This window comes from Scomber japonicus, chromosome 10 (genome assembly GCF_027409825.1).
Source record: "Scomber japonicus isolate fScoJap1 chromosome 10, fScoJap1.pri, whole genome shotgun sequence".
NCBI lineage: Eukaryota > Metazoa > Chordata > Actinopteri > Scombriformes > Scombridae > Scomber > Scomber japonicus.
In genome coordinates this window covers 31162274-31179773 of record NC_070587.1, presented here as the reverse complement: position 1 = coordinate 31179773, position 17500 = coordinate 31162274, and the positions used below count along the sequence as shown (strand labels likewise).

Below are 17500 nucleotides of genomic sequence, written 5' to 3'. Positions count from 1 at the left end.
TATGATAATGTTAACACAAGCTGAATATGTATAAACTTCATAAATTTAAAGCAGAGCTGTTGTAGTGGATTGAATAAGATTACACAGGTGTTCCTAATAAAGAGGCTGGTGAGTGTTTATACTGTACAAGCAGTGTTCAGGTAAGTAACATCAGTAATGTGTTAGTTATATCATTGCGTGTGTGTGTGTGTATGTGTGTGTATGTGTGTGTATGTGTGTGTTTGTGTGTGTTTGTGTGTGTGTACGGCAGCTCAGATCTAACCAGTAACTTTTCTCAGAAGGTAATGCTGTAATATAACTACTTAAATGTGTGTTCTCCTCCTTGGTTTATCTGAACTTTGAGCCAGTTCATGACACTTTTAAAAGTAACGTTCCCCAAGACTAATCACAACCAAATCAGATGTGTCAGGGATGCGAGCATTAACATATACCCCTTTTCCACTGATCTGGAGCTGGTGCTGGTTCGGAGCCAGAGCCTGACTAAGCACCGGTTCTTTGCTTTTCCACCGCCAAAGCTCGTGCCCTGAGCCTCAGGACGGGAGCCAGAGCAAGCACCAACTCTTTGCTGGTCTAAAGCAAGAACCGATTACGTCAGCGGACTGGGGGCGGAACTAACGTTTATTAGCCGGCTAGCAGGTTTAGCGTTTATTAGCCGGCTAGCGGGATAACATTTATTAGCTGGCTAGCAGGGCTAACGTTTATTAGCCGGCTAGCCAGCTAATGTTTATTAGCTGACTAGCGTGGCATTTACAGAGGGTTAAAGATTTGTTGATTAAAAGTACTACTTTTATCTTTTTTTTGCCAGAGCTGTCGTCATCTTCTTCTTCTTCTTTTTCTTCTTCTTCTTCGTTTCCGGCAGGCTAGACGCCTTGCGCCATGTTGCTGCCTTTCACTGGTGAATCATGGAAGTGCTTCAAAGGCACGCGCTGGCTACGTTATACGTTCGTAAGAGGTGCTTGGATTAGCACCAACTGAGCACTGGCTCTAGCACTAGCTCCGAACCAGCACTGGCTCCAGCTCAGTGGAAAAGGGTTAATAAAGGCCCTTAAGAAGGTCCAAATGTACTTCATTGCAATAGTCCAATTTGGACTCGGTCAGACCCCAAAACACTCTCCAGGTAGCTGCTAGCAACTGAGGATTTGGGTTATCCAAAATATGCATCTGTCTAAGCAAAGCACACCTGACTTTGGGAGTTGTGCAGCTCAAACTTGCAGCAGTTTGTAGTCTGTTCAGATCGATCACATTGAATCACATTCCCACAACAAACGAACCACTCCAGAGTTCATTTGGCACCAAACCAAGACCACATCCTCAAAGGGGTCTCGGCCCTGTTGTTTTGTTCCGCACCAGAGAACAATTACTGTGTTTGGATCCGCCCAAACAAATCGTACCAAGAAGAAGGGGAAAAAGGAACCAGAGTCAGATTAAACCGGACTAAAGTCTTACCTTCATCTGTTACTTCATACTGTCTTTCTACACTGCAGCCTCTCAATCCCCTTCTTCATTTTACTCTTTTTTATTTAACATTCAAGTATAATACCTCCACATCGGAGAGCACGAGTGGTCACTGTCACTCATCGCTGCGGTCTTTCCACTCACAACATCAACACGAGTTTACAGTCTGCGGTCGTCAGCATGAAACTCCACACGTCGTCTCCAGCGCTTGCGAAGCTGATTTCATTTACTCTACGACCAAACAAAAGCTCCACAACGACAAAAGCAGACTGTAAACAGCACCCTGCTGCGGTTTTGTATGTTACTATACAAACTATTGTGTGTGCCAGAAAAATGACAGAACTCAGAAGTTTTTAAAATGAACTGGGACACAGGTGTTTTTCAGTCACTGTCCACTATCAAAGGAAAATCAAGTCTGCATTGTTGGCACTGAACTATCAGTTTAATTAAAGCTGCAGGAGAAAAAAAAAAAAAAAAAAAAAAAAGGTCTCCTCCAGTCTCTAATCTCTGCTTGTCTAATCTCCTCCCAGCGTGACAGCTTTCCAACATGGATGACTTATTAAATCTCTGCTTGGTGCCCTCCGATGGGACACAATGAGAAATGATGTGGTAAGCATGGTGGGAAACTTTTTTTTTTTTTTTTGGTTAATTTATTCACACTGCTCCAAACTTCAGCAAACACTTTGAATATTTTAGCAGATGAAAAGGATTAATGGAGGACAGCTGGGTTTCTACTGATGACGGTCGGAGTATTAAAGTTAAAGGCGTTTTTATGTTTTGTTCCACCTGAAGAGACTTTTGAAAGTTCATATCTTTGTGCTTTTTCTTAACCTCACTTCATTTCATTTATTCTTTCCATTCCACAGTTTACTAAATATGTTTTCCTGTTTCTTTATTCATCTATATTTATTGTTTTTATTTTAGTATTCTGAATTGTTACATCTTTATCCTGACTTTGGTGTATTCTCATTGCAGATTCACAGTGTTTGGGAGTAACTACTGAATTGAATTAGAAAATAAATCTAACTATAATCTGTTACGGAGAAAAAATGTGTCATTAAATTACAGTTACCTTACTCAGGATTTTACTCAGGAGTTTTTTCCTCATTTCTTAATATTTAACATGTTATTGAATACATATATTGCTGTTTTTAATTATTTTAAATCAATATTTCTTAGTAATTAAATCATGATGTGAGCTTATTTGGAGCACACATGAGCTTAAATGGAGTCACAGTACCAATTAAACCCACTTTATTCATCAAATATCTTTATTTTATATTCTAAAATCTACATGAACTAATGAATACATTTTACAATGAGAGATAAATGTTGCTTTATAAGAAATGATCTCCTTATAAATCATGTCAGTATCCATGACAACACAACTGGACTTAGATTTTGGTGCTTAATGGGAACACTTACCCTAACAGCTGATCTTAGATCTTAGGAAGGAAGGAAGGAAGGAAGGAAGGAAGGAAGAAAGGAAAGGACAGAAGGAAGGAAGGGAGGAATGAAGGAACGAAGGAAGGACGGAAGGAAGGAAAGAAGGAAGGACAAAAGGACGGACAGAAGGAAGGGAGGACAGAAGGACAGAAGGAAGGAAGGAAGGACAAAAGGACGGACAGAAGGAAGGAAGGAAAGAAGGAAGGACAGATTGAGGGAACACTTACCCTAACAGCTGATCTTAGATCTTAGGAAGGAAGGAAGGAAGGGAGAGAGGAAGGAAGGAAGTAAAAAAGGAAGGAAGGAAGGAAAAAAGGAAGGAAGGAAGGACAGAAGGAAGGAACATTTACAGATGAAAACATTAGTTAGAAAATGATAAAAGTCATCAAATATAATAAGTTACATTACTTTGATTAAGTAATTGATATAGTTGCATTACTTATTACATTTTAAACAGAGTAACTAGTCATCTGTAATCTATTACATTTCAAAAGCAACTTTCCCAACCCTGCAGATTAATCGGTCCGTGTCAATATTTATTTTTGTTTGTTTTTATGACATAAAACATCATCTCATATTATTATGAATGAATTATGCTACAGAAATAAAGCCTGATTGACTGATTCTGTATTTCATCCGTCACCCTTTCATGGTGTCATTTGATTGTTTCCTCTTGTGCTTCATTTCTTTCACTCATTAATCATCCGTTTCCATCTGTGTGCTGTAGCTCTAATTACTTTCCTGCTTTGTATCCGTGTAAATTTCCTCATACTTTATTTCACAGACTTTCTTCCTTCCTGGCTCCAATTCCTCTTTAAATTAATATCTTATCCTTTTTCTTTAACAGTCTCATTTCTCGCCCTGCAGCCTCTCTCTCTCTCTCTCTCTGTCTGTCTCTGTCTCTCTCTCTCTCTCTGTCTCTGTCTCTCTCTCTCTCTCTCTCTCTCTGTCTGTCTGTCTCTGTCTCTGTCTCTCTCTCTCTCTCTCTCTCTCTCATGGTGTGATGGAGATATGGAATCACTCTGTCATTTGCAGGACAGACAGCAGATAGATGAAAGCAGATCAATAGGAAATAAAACAGACAATAAAAGTTCTTTGATTCTTTCAGCTGTGGGATCAGAGGACAGGAAGCAGAGGAGGAGAGGAGGAGATGGTTCACGACTCACGTCTGCCCATGATTCACATCTTTTTCTTTTTTCTTTTTTTTTAAATAAAACTTCCATCTCTGTCGTTTAACCTACATTAGTTTTCTGCGTCTCTAAATTGATCTTTATATTTCCATCTTCATTTCATATCTCTTAATCTCTACACGTCAATCTTTTCCATCTCTTTCTTTCCTGTTATTGCATTTTGCTCGTTTCTGTCTATTCCTAACTTATCGTTCCTCTCAGATTTGTCTTTTGGGGTTTTTTCTTTTAATTATCTGTTTGTTTTTCCATCTCTTTTTCCGTCTCTTTGCATTTCCATCTGTCTCTTTCATCAGTGTCTCCCTCTGACATTTCAGCCCGGCTCATCTGTCCTCCTCTCCACATGTATTTATATTCAAACTATATCCCAATTTTCTCATTCTTTGTATTTCTTATGCCCCGTCTTGTCTTTGTTGCACTTTTCATCTGTCTATCTTTTCCCTCTTTTCTCAGCGTTTCACCCTCCGTTCCCCTCCTCAACACTCGCTTTACCAATCCCACCCCTGACCACATCCATATGTTAATAATAAAGTCTGCTCCAGCTCCACCACATCTATGAGGAAATCCTCTGGCAGGTCATCTATGTCTGCCTGATAAAGAACAGTACAGATGCTTCGTCCTCTTCGCTCTTCTCTTCCTCCCTCTGTTTTTTTTTTCTTCTCTAAGATGACTTTTAAACTATACGGTTTGTGTCAGGTTCAAAAATCTGGCCTGACCCTGCTGGAACCGATGTGGATTGTGTGTTATCCTGCCCACAACCATTGCGGCATTTAATGAGCCCGAACCTGATTAAAATCTGGGGAAGATAAATAAAACGAAACTTGACCTGATCAAGCCTCGGGGAATTAAGAGAAATTAGAACCAGACCCGACCCGAAGCCCGTCTGGTCGGGGCGGGGCTGATTCGGATTGGATGGAGAACCAAGGGTCTATCAGAGAGCATTTATCTGATCCTACTGATATTAGAAAGGCTTTACAACAAACAAACATAGATTTTAATGGTTTAATGCTACCTGGAATTGGATGGAAGACAAATTCATATCTAATATAATGAAATAAAGCTGAAGAGATCGACTGATTTGTTTGTTCATGACTAATCAAATTTGGGATGCTGAGAAAAAGATTAAAAATAGAAAAATAAATAAACAAGGATATATGAGATAAATATATGAAATTCAATGAAAATGTTTTATGGTTTAAGCCTCCTGTTGTCCTCCAGTCAAGGAAGGAAAGGAGGGAGGAAGGAAGGGAGGAAGAAGGAAGGAAAGGAGGGAGGAAGGAAGGAGGGGATGAAGGAAGGGAGGGAGGAAGAAGGAAGGAAAGGAGGAAGCAAGGAAGGAAGGAAGGAAGGAAGGAGGAAATGAAGGAAGGGGGGAAGAAGGAAGGAAAGGAGGAAGGGAAGAAGGAAGGAAGGAAGAAAGGAAGGAAGAAGGAAGGAAAGCAGGAAGGAAGGGAGGAAGAAGGAAGGAAAGGAGGGAAGGGAGGGAGGAAGAAGGAAGGAAAGGAGGAAGGGAGGAAGGGAGAAAAGGCTCATGTGAAACACTTATGGAGAAATATTATAGTTCATTTTGGAAAATGCTGACAACCAGCTTATTTTGTCTTTTGGGTCTAAAGTACCATGAAGCTGAAGCCAGTGTGGCAGGACTGCTAATGGCTACTAGATGCTCCAACTGTTTATGGCACTAACCATAAACTGCAACTCTGAGCTTCGAACTGGCTGCAATGCAAACCAACGGGTGACGTCACACCTCGCTACATACATCTTAAATTAAACAGTGTATGTGCTCCACGCTGTTGACTTTGCAAGAGGACAGCGAATATAATAAAGTAATAATAACTGAGGGGAAAAAAATACTCTCTTACTTTCCTTAAACACCTGGCAATAGCCTCAGGAGAGAGAGAGTGTGTGTGTGTGTGTGTGTGTGTGTGTGTGTGTGTGTGTGTGTAGGAAGAGTTGGCTTTGGCCTCTCATCAGGACATTACAAAGTCAAAATCCTTCACCCTATCACTCTCACACACACACGCACACGCACACACACACACACACACACACACACACACACACACTAAACACTGAGTGTCAGTCAGCTGAATGAAAGACAGCCATTCATTGATAAGACAGACAGTCATATAAACAGACTGTCTGAGGGAAAACAAACCAGACCACCGTCATCCTCTGTGCTCCATTCAGCCTCAAGAGGGATCTCAGTGTGTGTGTGTGTGTGTGTGTGTGTGTGTGTGTGTGTGTGTGTGAAGGAGAGAGAGAGAGAGAAGGAGAGAGAGAAAGCACTGATGGGTGTAAATGTGTGTGTTCCTGGGGTGAAACATCTCCTGGGGGAAGTCAGAAAAATGATTGAGAAAGAGAGAGAGGAAGTTTCTCGGCTCCCGTCGGTCCTTTAATCTGATACACAAACACACAGAGCAGCTAAGAGCCAGCCATTCACACACACACACACAGACACACACACACACACACTCTCTCTCTCTCTCTCTTGCTCTTCATGAACCCACACACTTGTTAATTTGTTAATGTGCAAACACACCGAAAAGCTAACTGAGACAAGAGTATGCTCACACACACACACACACACACACACACACACACACACACACACAGCACCAAAACTACACTTCCTTCTAGTACTTTACTCTCAAGTACATAAAAATTGAAATGCACTTTATTCGTCACTCATTCGGTCTCTGCTTTAAACCCTTTTAATGGTTGGTCTCAAGATCACATCTTTAAGGTCTTGGTCTTGTTTCGGAATCGACAGCATTTTTACGCGGACTTGATTCTGTCTTGGTCTTGGTATGCCCTTCCATTCGGTCCTCGGGTCTACGGATCTGTTTCATATTGGGTCTGAATACTTGTGGTCTACATGCATACACAGTGCAAGAAACATGCAGACATAATCCAGTAAACCGCTTCGTACTGTATAACATACATGAACACAGACACACACACACACAGACACACACACACACACACACACACACACACACACACAACATCTACTGTGAAATATGAGTGTACACATTAATACACACACAGTCATACATGTGAAAACACAGAAATGGCCAAACGAAACATGAGCACACATACGTATATATACAGGCTTGAAATTTGCACTTCCTCACACACACACACACACACACAAACACACACACACACACACACACACACACACACACACACACACACACACACACAGGGAATGAGAGGCCCGGCTGTTAATGGCGGTGGTCCTACGTTCCACAGTGGGATCTGTGTTTAGCCATGTTTAGAGCTCCATTTGGGGCCAGATAAATCAAGCTGCTGTCTACCAGAAGCCTCCATTAGGGGCCCGGCGAGGCCCCTGGACAGCCTGTCAGTCACCCCGTCAGTCAGCGAGCCGCCCCTCTTCCAGCGTTTGAACTCATAATTACAGAGGGGAGGCTCAGCTCGGCTCGGCCCGGGCCCGAATACCCGAAGCCCCCATCCGCCACCTCCCAGATGGCAGCGCTCGCTAGCCCCGCGCTAATGCTAATACTAACAAACGACGGACGTTTCACCTCTAGAGGAAACAGCGCCGGGGAAAATATTTATGGAAACTGAAAAGCTTCCCCTCCCTTTTTTTTCTGCCCCCTTTGGCTTCTCTTCATCCATTTCCACAAACTCCTTTTAAGGGCTTTTTTAGTTTTTATGTGTTTGAGTGACAGTCCCGGGTTTCCCCCTTGAGTTTGAGAGGTTAGCGAGTTAGTTAGCACTAGCGCCGCGCTAACCTCTGGCTGCCACAGATTAATCAAACACCAGTTAAAGGGGAGAGTGTAAAACACAGGGGCCGCAATGACTGATGGCTTTTTAAGCAGTGATGGGGGAGAAGGGGGGGTGTGGGGTGAGGGGGGGGTGAGGAGGAGAAACACACCCCCGACCAGGACAGAAGACAGGAATACTCACATAGCGGAGCTGGAAATGACCTCCAAACACCAAACATTATCATTGAATTTTTGGTCCATGGCTGGTTTGTCTTCTCAACCAGCCACTTTGACACGTAACAAACAATCATTCATGGGGTCTCGCTTTATTCTGAAAGTCATCAATCATATTCGGCTGGTCAAACGGTTCAAACATCGGGGTGTATTTTGGAAGCCGGCCACAGCGGGTCGGGTAGATGAAAAAGTTTCTCTGCGCTTACACGTACGCACACACATCGAGTCAGACGTGGCTCGCTAGCTCTCAGGAATTCATGAATAAAATATAGACTCATAAAGGCAGCATGAACAATGGAAATATTATCCTCTGCTGCATAAATGCACAGCCGACCACAGAGTGTTCTCACAGGGAGCTCGTTCCTCTTATCTCTGACGGCTCGTCTGCGATGGCCGGCCGCTGCATGTGGAGACACACACACACACACACACACACACACACACATACACACACACACCGCTAACGAGGGGGAAATCCCCCCCATCACCCAAGATTGATGCAGAAAATTTACCCAGCAGACATTCCTCCGGGCCGAAATGAAAGAGGTGCCTGGTTCACCAGCATTCCTGATTGGCCACACATTCCTTTGCTATTCTAACAACACTGTGATTGCTGGCGTGGAGCCGCCGATTCATGAGGTAAACATCCACAAAAATTTCTGCTTTCTAAACACTCCTGTGAGGTTTCACCTGGTGGAGGTTTTTTTGACCAGGAAGTCATTGATTCAAACGCCTGATACTGACCAGAAAAAGACTGTGAAGGAACAATGTCCTGCTTTTATTCATGGAGCTCACTGAGCGCCTCTGAGCAAGGCACTGCCTCTGAAACAAGTGCACCTTTTAGCTTCACATTTTGATCAAACTCAGTGATTAAAGTTAAATGGTCTGTAAACCACTTTCTTGTCAAGAGATTTTTTAAAAAGAGGCACAGAACCAGAAAAATTAAACAGACTCACAGTTTAAAAAAAAGACAAGAAAATGTTTTTATGAAGAAAAAATAGCTCATGAGAACAAGAGTATTTTGGAAGGAGGGAAAGAAGGGAAACGTGACTGAAATACTGAACCCAGTGAAAAAGCCACGCTGATAGATGGAGTTAGGAAAAAAAAGGCAGAGTATCAATAATCAAATTAAAAGCATATTTGATTTTTGGCTCATCTTACTCCCCTGTCAACCTTCTTTTAAAAACAAGGATGTGTTTTTTCATCTTTTTTTTTTTTTCTTCCTTGCAGGCAGAGTGATGTATCCTCACAAAATCCATCATGTTACAGAAGCCAAACTGCTGAGCTGGCCGTGGCCTCAGCAGCACGACTCCTAATACTGACATGAATTATTAATTTGACGCATTCATCACTCTTCCGACCGGCCGTCGATAGCCTCCATTATGGCGGGCGTGTATACATTACAGAGTGTATAGTGTGTCAGAAACTTCCCGCATGCGAGCGGCTGGATGGCGGGAAGAGAAGGAGACAGAGAGAGAGAGAGAGAGAAAGAAAGAGAAAGAGAGAGAGAGAGAGAGAGAGAGAGAGAGAGAGAGAGAGAGAGAGAGAGAGAGAGAGAGAGAGAGAGAAAGAGGACAGATGGACAGGAGTGATGGCAGAAAGCATTAGCTTGAGTCGTAATATCAGAGCGAGATATCAGCAGGCACAGTGAAAGGAGCAGCAGGAGATAATTTAACAGGTAATTAAAACTGCAGCCTGGAAGTCAAGAAACACAAAGTTTGAAGAGGTTTTATAGAGATGAACAGACAGCACATGAAAGAAAAAAGAAAAATGAGTGGAGAATCACAAATGATGTGAATCTGAGCACCTACGGGAGATTTTAGAGCCGTGTGTTAGTCGTGTTAAGGATGAGCGAGACTGAAGAAGTACAACTAATAAATTAACATGATCTAGACATCCTTATTCATTTATTTTATTTTCTCAGCAATGTCAGAAATTGTTCCACAGATCGCTATTTCCAAAGTCAAGCTGAGGATAGACGGGGATACGTGATATTTCTGGGGCAGTGCAAGGATCACATGCATGAATTCAGGTGAGTTAGGTGGAAAAAGGCCAAATTATTCACAAAAAAGCCACAAAAAATCACTTGGTGGACTCTGTGGTTTCCTTATTTCCCTCAGTGTAGCAACCACACTGCAGGACCGTAACACACAGCGATTTTATTACACTGTATTCAAACTATCTCATTTTTTTAAAGTCTCCATCTAGCACGCTGATGCTGACGATGATGAAGTGGTAGAAGATGAATCATAATTAGTGCTGCTGATTTATGGTTCATCCACTAATCACAAAGCTAGCGCTACAGAATGTCGAAGTATCCTCGGGCAAGACACTGAACCGGCTGAGCCTTTTCCCTTCATGTAAGTGGCCTTGTGTCTAACCTGTGTGTGTGTGTGTGGCGACCTTTGTAGGTGAGTCTCTTCAGTAAAAGTGCTGTTAAGAAAGGTGACGTTAGCATATCAGCCATAATGTCTAGATAAGCTCACAGTAGATTTGGTCCAGATGTTTTAAAGGCCAATTATCAAACAGGTAACTAAAGTAAATCAGCCTAAAACCAGAGGACAAGTAGAAGTAGAAAGGTAAGCAGGTGCATGAAAGGCTGAGTGACAGGCACAGTTTAAAGCACTTTGTATAATAGTGTAATGTAAATGTAAATGGCCATTTAGCATTTATGGTTTAAACAAAGCGAGCATATTAACATTTAAAAGCAGGCATGTTTTGAACTGTTCCCCTGATAGATTGTCCTGGAAATAACCGAGCCAACCCGAGGTGAACGTGGTTTATTTGAGTTAGAATCGCATTAAGAAACTTCAACGCGCTCATTAATTTCCTCTCATTAAAGTCCAACAATGTCTCTGAACTCTTGAGAGTGTGTGTGCGTTGAATTAATGTGCTGTTAGAGCAGCGTGCTCGCCGGCAGAGAGAGAGTGGCTCTGATCACGCCGAGCCAAACACTGACGTACTGACAGTTTCAACAGCTAATGAAGAGGATGATGTCATACAGTCGCGCTACGCTAATGAGAAGCCAAGCCGGCCTCTGGAGTAAACAGCGAGGTCAAGGAACCATCACTTTGTCTAACACACACAATATGACAGTGACGGTAAATGCGGCCCCACCCTTCACATACGTCAAAGTTAAACAAAAGGGGGCGAGACAAAAGCTCTTAATGGACGCTTTGTTTTAAAAAAAATCAGCTTAACACTGACCTCAACAAAAGCACGCACACACACACACTCACACACACACACACACACACACACACACACACACACACACACACACACACACACACACACACACACACCATAACTCTATGTAACACAGAGTGAGAGGGATGTAGAGGGTTCGCACATGAGCGGGTTGATACAAGTGTACCAGTAACAGGTTGCATCTGTTTAAACTAATGTGACTTCATGCCTGTGTGTGTGTGTGTGTGTGTGTGTGTGTGTGTGTGTGTGTGTGTGAAAGAGAGAGAGAGAGAGAGAGAGAGAGAGAGAGAGAGAGAGAGAGAGAGAGAGAGAGAGAGAGAGAGAGAGAGAGAGAGAGAGAGAGAGCTCACAGCTAATCACCTTAAGACAGGAAATCCATAAATCAGCAGAAAACAACCGTCATACTATAAATCTACACTAACACGTCAACGCTGTGTGTGTATGTGTGTGTGTGTGTGTGTGTGTGTGGACAGAGAGAGAATGACTCCTAGAGGTAGAACATTCACCTCCACAGTCACAGATCATTTAGGCTGCAGTAGTAGCAAGCTGCTCCTTCTCCTCTGTCAAATACTCTCGAAGGTTCCTCAGGGTTCCTCAGGTGTTCTCCTTCATGTTCTGCGTCTATACGGACTCTAAAGGCCCATTTATGCTCAACATACGTACTAAAATGTATCCGTCCTTTTCAAACAATGTTACCGTCACTGCTCACATACTTCCATGCGTCCTTTATGTTGGCATGGATGTTAACCAATACATCCACCAGGGGGCAGCGCAGAGTCAAAAGTTTATGACAACAACAAACTCAAAAACAAACATGGCGACTGTGGAGGAGATATTAATAATGTTCCTCTTTCATAAAAGATAAAAACAATATGTTTAAAGTTTCTAACCAACTCGAACAACCTTTCCTCAAAAAGTTCCTCCATTGTTATTTCTTCATTCGTGTCTCACTAGAGCTACGTATCGAGTAGTGACCATAGACTGTATAAAAGAAATGGACGTCACCCATTGGTTTGTGGACTGCTGCTCGGAAGTCAATAGTTCCGAATCTAGGCAGCGCCATCTTGAAAATTTCAGGTGCATGCTGGGAAAAATAAAAACATGGATTCTACTTATATGGGCATGCGGCAGAGCCATGGGTGGAGCGGGGAGGTTGCTATGGTTGCGAGGGCTGGATCTCGAGGACATTGGGCAATCAACCTGTCAATCAGGACGTAGCCACGTCCTAATGCATACCCTGCTTTATCGTCACATATAAAATCAGGGAGGCCAAAATGTCCCAAATGAACATCATACTGCATTGAAGAAGGCTTTAAACTAGCGACTGAGACCATAAATACATTTTGAAAACGTTTGCTGAGGTTAGAAATCAAGTGAGAAGTTGGTGAATTCTCCATTGACTTGTATAGAGACGGAAGTCCTTTTGACACCAAAACGGTCGCCTCCTGGTGGCCTTTTGATAGAATGCAGTTCTAAGTTACTTCCGCGTTGGCCTCATTTCAGAGGACCAGAACTGCCCACCTGCATCAGACACCATTAAAGCCCCTCTATCAGATGTACGTGTGTGTCTCACCTGACTGTAAGTGGCGTCCAGCAGTGTGTCCAGGTTCTGTAAAGGAGCCGGGGTTTTGTCTTTGAATCGAGTCAACAGGCGGCGCTGGATGGCTCTGAACTGGACCGCTCGCTCTGACAGAAGGTCCTGGTACTGCTGAGCACTGACACGCAGCTAAAAAACACACAAACACACATTTATATCTGTGGCAATAAGATTGGATTTGTTGTAAATCATAATGACAAATCCTATCTTCTGCTTGTATTTCTATATTTATTACTGACATCCTTTTTATTCTCTTTTTTAACCCATCTGTTCTCCTTGGCCTTTGATATATTGCAAGACTTTATTTATTTGATTTGATTTTATGGCTGTTATTTTGACTCATGTTTTATGTCTTTTAATTTATCTTATTTGTGTTTTATATCTATTTTATGCCTCATGTGACCTGTTATGTCTTTTATTTATTCTTCTTGGTCAACTGTGGTTGTTTTAAAGTGCTTTACAAATATAGTTGGATTGGATTGGATGTGTCTGTTGCTGTTTTTATGTGTTATCAGCCATTGGAGACACACAGTTTCATTGTACTGCTGTGCAATGATAATAAAAGCACTGAATTTAATTTAATTTTAAAGACTTGTTTATATTTGCAAGAAGAGAAAACACGTTAATCCAGTTTTATCTGCTCTGCACTGACTTCCTGTAAGTTTCAGGATTGACTTTAAGGTCCTTCTTACATAGAAAGCCTTTATTGGGCTTGGACCAAGATACATGGCTAACTTCCTTGTTAACTACTGTAAAAATCGGTGTATAAATCGTAGTCTATTTTTGGGGGGGTCTTTTCTATTAAAAACTGCTCACAGCAACAGCAGAAAGAAAATAAGGATGCAGCCTTTGTCAATTATGCCCCAAAATTATGGAACAAACTACAGATAGATATATATTTTAAGAGAAAGCTTCACTTTAGCTTCTAATTAGCTTTTCTATCAGTCACGACTGCACTTCTATCAATAGTTGTATTTTTACTTGATTTTACATATTATTTTACATATTTTTTTCATCTATTTTTTAGACACTTTTACTTTGTGCTATTATTATATTAATGTTTTTATTTATTTCCTCTTTGATTGCTTTATGCTCCTTCTATGTTCCTAATGTGAAGCACTTGGTGTATGTCATTTATTTTGGTTGTAAAGCACTTTAATATATATAAAGGTGCTATACAAATAGTTATTATTGTTGTTGTTGTAAATAAACTGTTGCAGATATTGTTGATTTTAGACTGAATTTAAAGCCACGTTTGATAACTGTTTATCTTTATAGCAACAACTCAGCTCGGTGGAAACTACAGATAATCAATAATGCACATTTTACAAATACAAACCACTGTGTAAAAACAACAAAAACTGATATACATCTAAATTCTACTAAATGAAAACAAAAAGGCTTCACACATCTGCAGCACATCTGTCATCAGCCTAACTTTAAATCCACCAGAATAACTCTTTGGTGACGCATCCATGCTCAGATACATTAACATCACAGATTAAAAATGTGTGTGTGTGTGTGTGTGTGTGTGTGTGTGTGTGTGTGTGTGTACCTGGAAGTGGTGGTCTACAGACAGGAAGTACTCCTGCAGCGGGATCGGTCCGCTGAAGCTTTTCTTGAAGTCTTTGACTCCCAGTTTAGTAAAATGCAGATCGAACCTCTGCACCAGCTCCTTCACCACTAACCACATGTCCTCAAAACTGTCACTCTGAATGCGGTAACGCTCTGTCAAAGGAGCAGACAGACAGATTCAGACAGCGGGATGGATGTGGTGACTATAAAAACTATTATTGAAAATGCATTTAAGAAATTATAGATCTATAAAAGCAGCAAAAAATAATTAATAGAGCTATTAAAAGGTACAAAATAGGTGTCATACATCAAACTTTCAACAGTTATTGAGTCAAAATTAAAGAGGGCAATACATGTGTCAACTGGTGTAATTAAGAAATAGTAAAAAGTCTTAAATCAGACTTGATTTCAGGAGCTTTTTATTAAGTTTTGAAAGAAATAATATGTATTTAAAAAAGTTCCAAGATGTTGTAGAAAGGTGTCAAAGAATACCAAAAGGGGTGAAAGGGGGTATCATGAAGTATCGTTAAGTACTGTGAGATATTAAACAGGAATAAGGGGTGAAAAGGTGTCATGATTCATTAATAATAAGTAGTTCCAAGAGGTATCAGAAGGTGCTGAAATTAAGAAACCTCAACAAATATTAAAAGTTAGAGGTTTGGATATCATGTAGAAATGGAATCTGGTAAAAGGTTTTAACTCCTCCATGTTTGAACCTTCGTAGACGTAAACTAATGTGTTATGAAAATCTCATTTTTAAGGAAAAATGTCATTTATTCAGTGATGTTGTCAGACTCACGGGAGGTCTTGGAGGCCAGCACGGTAACCTTGGCTCCTGACAGGAACTGGAAAGCCAAACTATTCCCATCCTTATCTTCTGATTTAGCTGAAAACTCTGTGGAGGAGAGGAGGAGGAGGGGGGGTCAGAAAGACAAGAGAGCCATGTGATGAGACAGATAGGACAACAAGACTATCGTGATGCAGGATGCCAACAAAGGTGAACAAAATACAGTCACACTGTTCACAAAGACACATGATAGAAGAGGCACAGATCTACACACACACACACACACACACACACACACACACACACACACACACACACACAAACACACACACACACACAAGAAAAGCACTGAGAGTGTGTTTAGACGTCAGAGCTGCTGATTGTAGATGATTGTCAGATAAGTGGGAAACAGAACAGAATATTCCCAGGACTGAAACACACACACACACACACACACACACACACACAGAGAATCAAAAAAATAAATAAACATACATAAACATATTGGGCATAAATACACACCCATGTACACAGATACAGTTCATTATTCATATAAATGTATACAGAGTCTCACAGATACTCGTTCTCTCTCTCTCTCTCTCTCTCTCTCTCTGTCCCTCTTTGTCTCTCGAGCTTTCTGCTTCACGCTCATGTCATATTTAACTCTATGTAACGCCCCCTAGTGGACGCTTTAATGATCCTCTGCTATAATAAAACATTAGCTGACAAGAAGAGAACTGAGCAGATGTGTTATTGTTCCTAAGAAGAAGGGATTGTTTCATCACCGATAGAGCTGATTGGTTTGGGTTAACCTGCCGGGTCAAATTGAGCCCGTCTGTTTTGACTGCTCCTTCCTTCCTTCCTTCCTTCCTTCCTTCCTTCCTTCCTTCCTTCCTTCCTTCCTTCCTTCCTTCCTTCCTTCCTTCCCTCATTCATTCCTTCCTCCCTCCTTTTCTTCCTTCTTCCTCCCTTCCTTCTTTCCTTCCTCCATCCCCCTTTCTTCCTTCCTTCTGTCCTTCTTTTCTTTCCTTCCCTCCGTCCTTCCTTCCTTTCTTTCCTCTCTTCCTCCTACCTTCCTTTCCTACCTCCCTCCTTTCCTTTCTTTCTTCCTTCCTCCCTCCTTTCCTTCCTTCCTTTCTTCCTTCCTTCCATCCTTCCTTCCTTCCTTTCTTTCCTCCCTTCCTCCTACCTTCCTTTACTTCCTCCCTTCCTTCTTTCCTTTCCTCCCTTCCTCCCTTTCCTCATTCCTTCCTTCCTCCATCCCCCTTTCTTCCTTCCTTCTGTCCTTCTTTTCTTTCCTTCCTTCTGTCCTTCCTACCTTCCTTTCTTTCCTCCCTTCCTTCTACCTTCCTTTCCTTCCTCCTTTCCTTCTGTCCTTTCCTCCCTTTGTTCCATCCTCCTTTCCTTCCTTCCCTCATTCCTTCCTTCCTCCTTTCCTTCCTTCCCTCATTCCTTCCTTCCTCCCTCCTTCCTTTCTTTCTTCCTCCCTTCCTTCTTTGTCTTCCTCCATCCGCCTTTCTTCCTTCCTTCTGTCCTTCTTTTCTTTCCTTCCCTCCGTCCTTCCTTCCTCCCTTCCTTCCTTCCTTCATCTGTCCTTCTTTCCTCCCTTCCTTCTTTCCTTTCCTATGATTCAAAGCAGCACAGACAGCAGACAGAACATCATGTGTGTCTTTTACCCGGGAAGATGGCGTTGAGGTCGACCGGCGCCTGGTTGGTATCCACGGTGATCTTAAACTTGGTGGTTTTGGTCGGAGAGGCGGGAACACTCACCAACGCAAGAGGAAGACTGAACCTGGCCTGAAGAACCCTGGGAACTCCTGAAGGGAAGAAAGAGAGAAAAAGATACAGAAAAGTGAGTTTTAATTTTTAATATTTTGTAGTTTTATTTTTCAATGTTTCCCACAACTGAAAGTTTGCAATTCTCCTATTTGAGCTTTAAGGCCTCAGACCTCTCCAGCAGACATTTCTCTTCAAAGGACAACAGTTATCTGCAAAACCATTTGTTACAGTAACTTGTTTGAAAATATAAACTAGAATAATAATTATCATGCCTTCATTAAATGTATTTATTCTAGATAACAGAGAAACTGCAAAGTTGTCATGTTGAATAGCCGCTCACAGATGCTACTATGGAGGAAAATGAAAAAGATGAAAATCTCAAATGTCAAATGGTGTGTGCAAAAAAAAATTAAAATTAAAATTAAAATCAAAAATCATTTAGCTTTCCATTTTCCCTTTTCGTTTCCATTTAAGCTGGTGAATTTTAAATTTCACT

The 17500-nt window shown here is 41.6% G+C and overlaps 1 protein-coding gene across 1 annotated transcript in view; it reads right to left on the bottom strand.

Moving 5' to 3' along the window:
• Positions 1-17500, bottom strand: part of bbs9 (Bardet-Biedl syndrome 9) — a gene marked incomplete at its 3' end in the record, with an annotated part of 168303 nt that overhangs the window by 66198 nt on the left and 84605 nt on the right. Inside the window, exons 15-18 of the mRNA XM_053327660.1 lie at positions 16902-17042; positions 15238-15333; positions 14419-14591; positions 12840-12992 (exon numbers count right to left, since the gene is read on the bottom strand). Coding sequence (XP_053183635.1) covers positions 12840-12992; positions 14419-14591; positions 15238-15333; positions 16902-17042 — 563 coding nt within the window. The remainder of the gene's footprint in view (positions 1-12839; positions 12993-14418; positions 14592-15237; positions 15334-16901; positions 17043-17500) is intronic.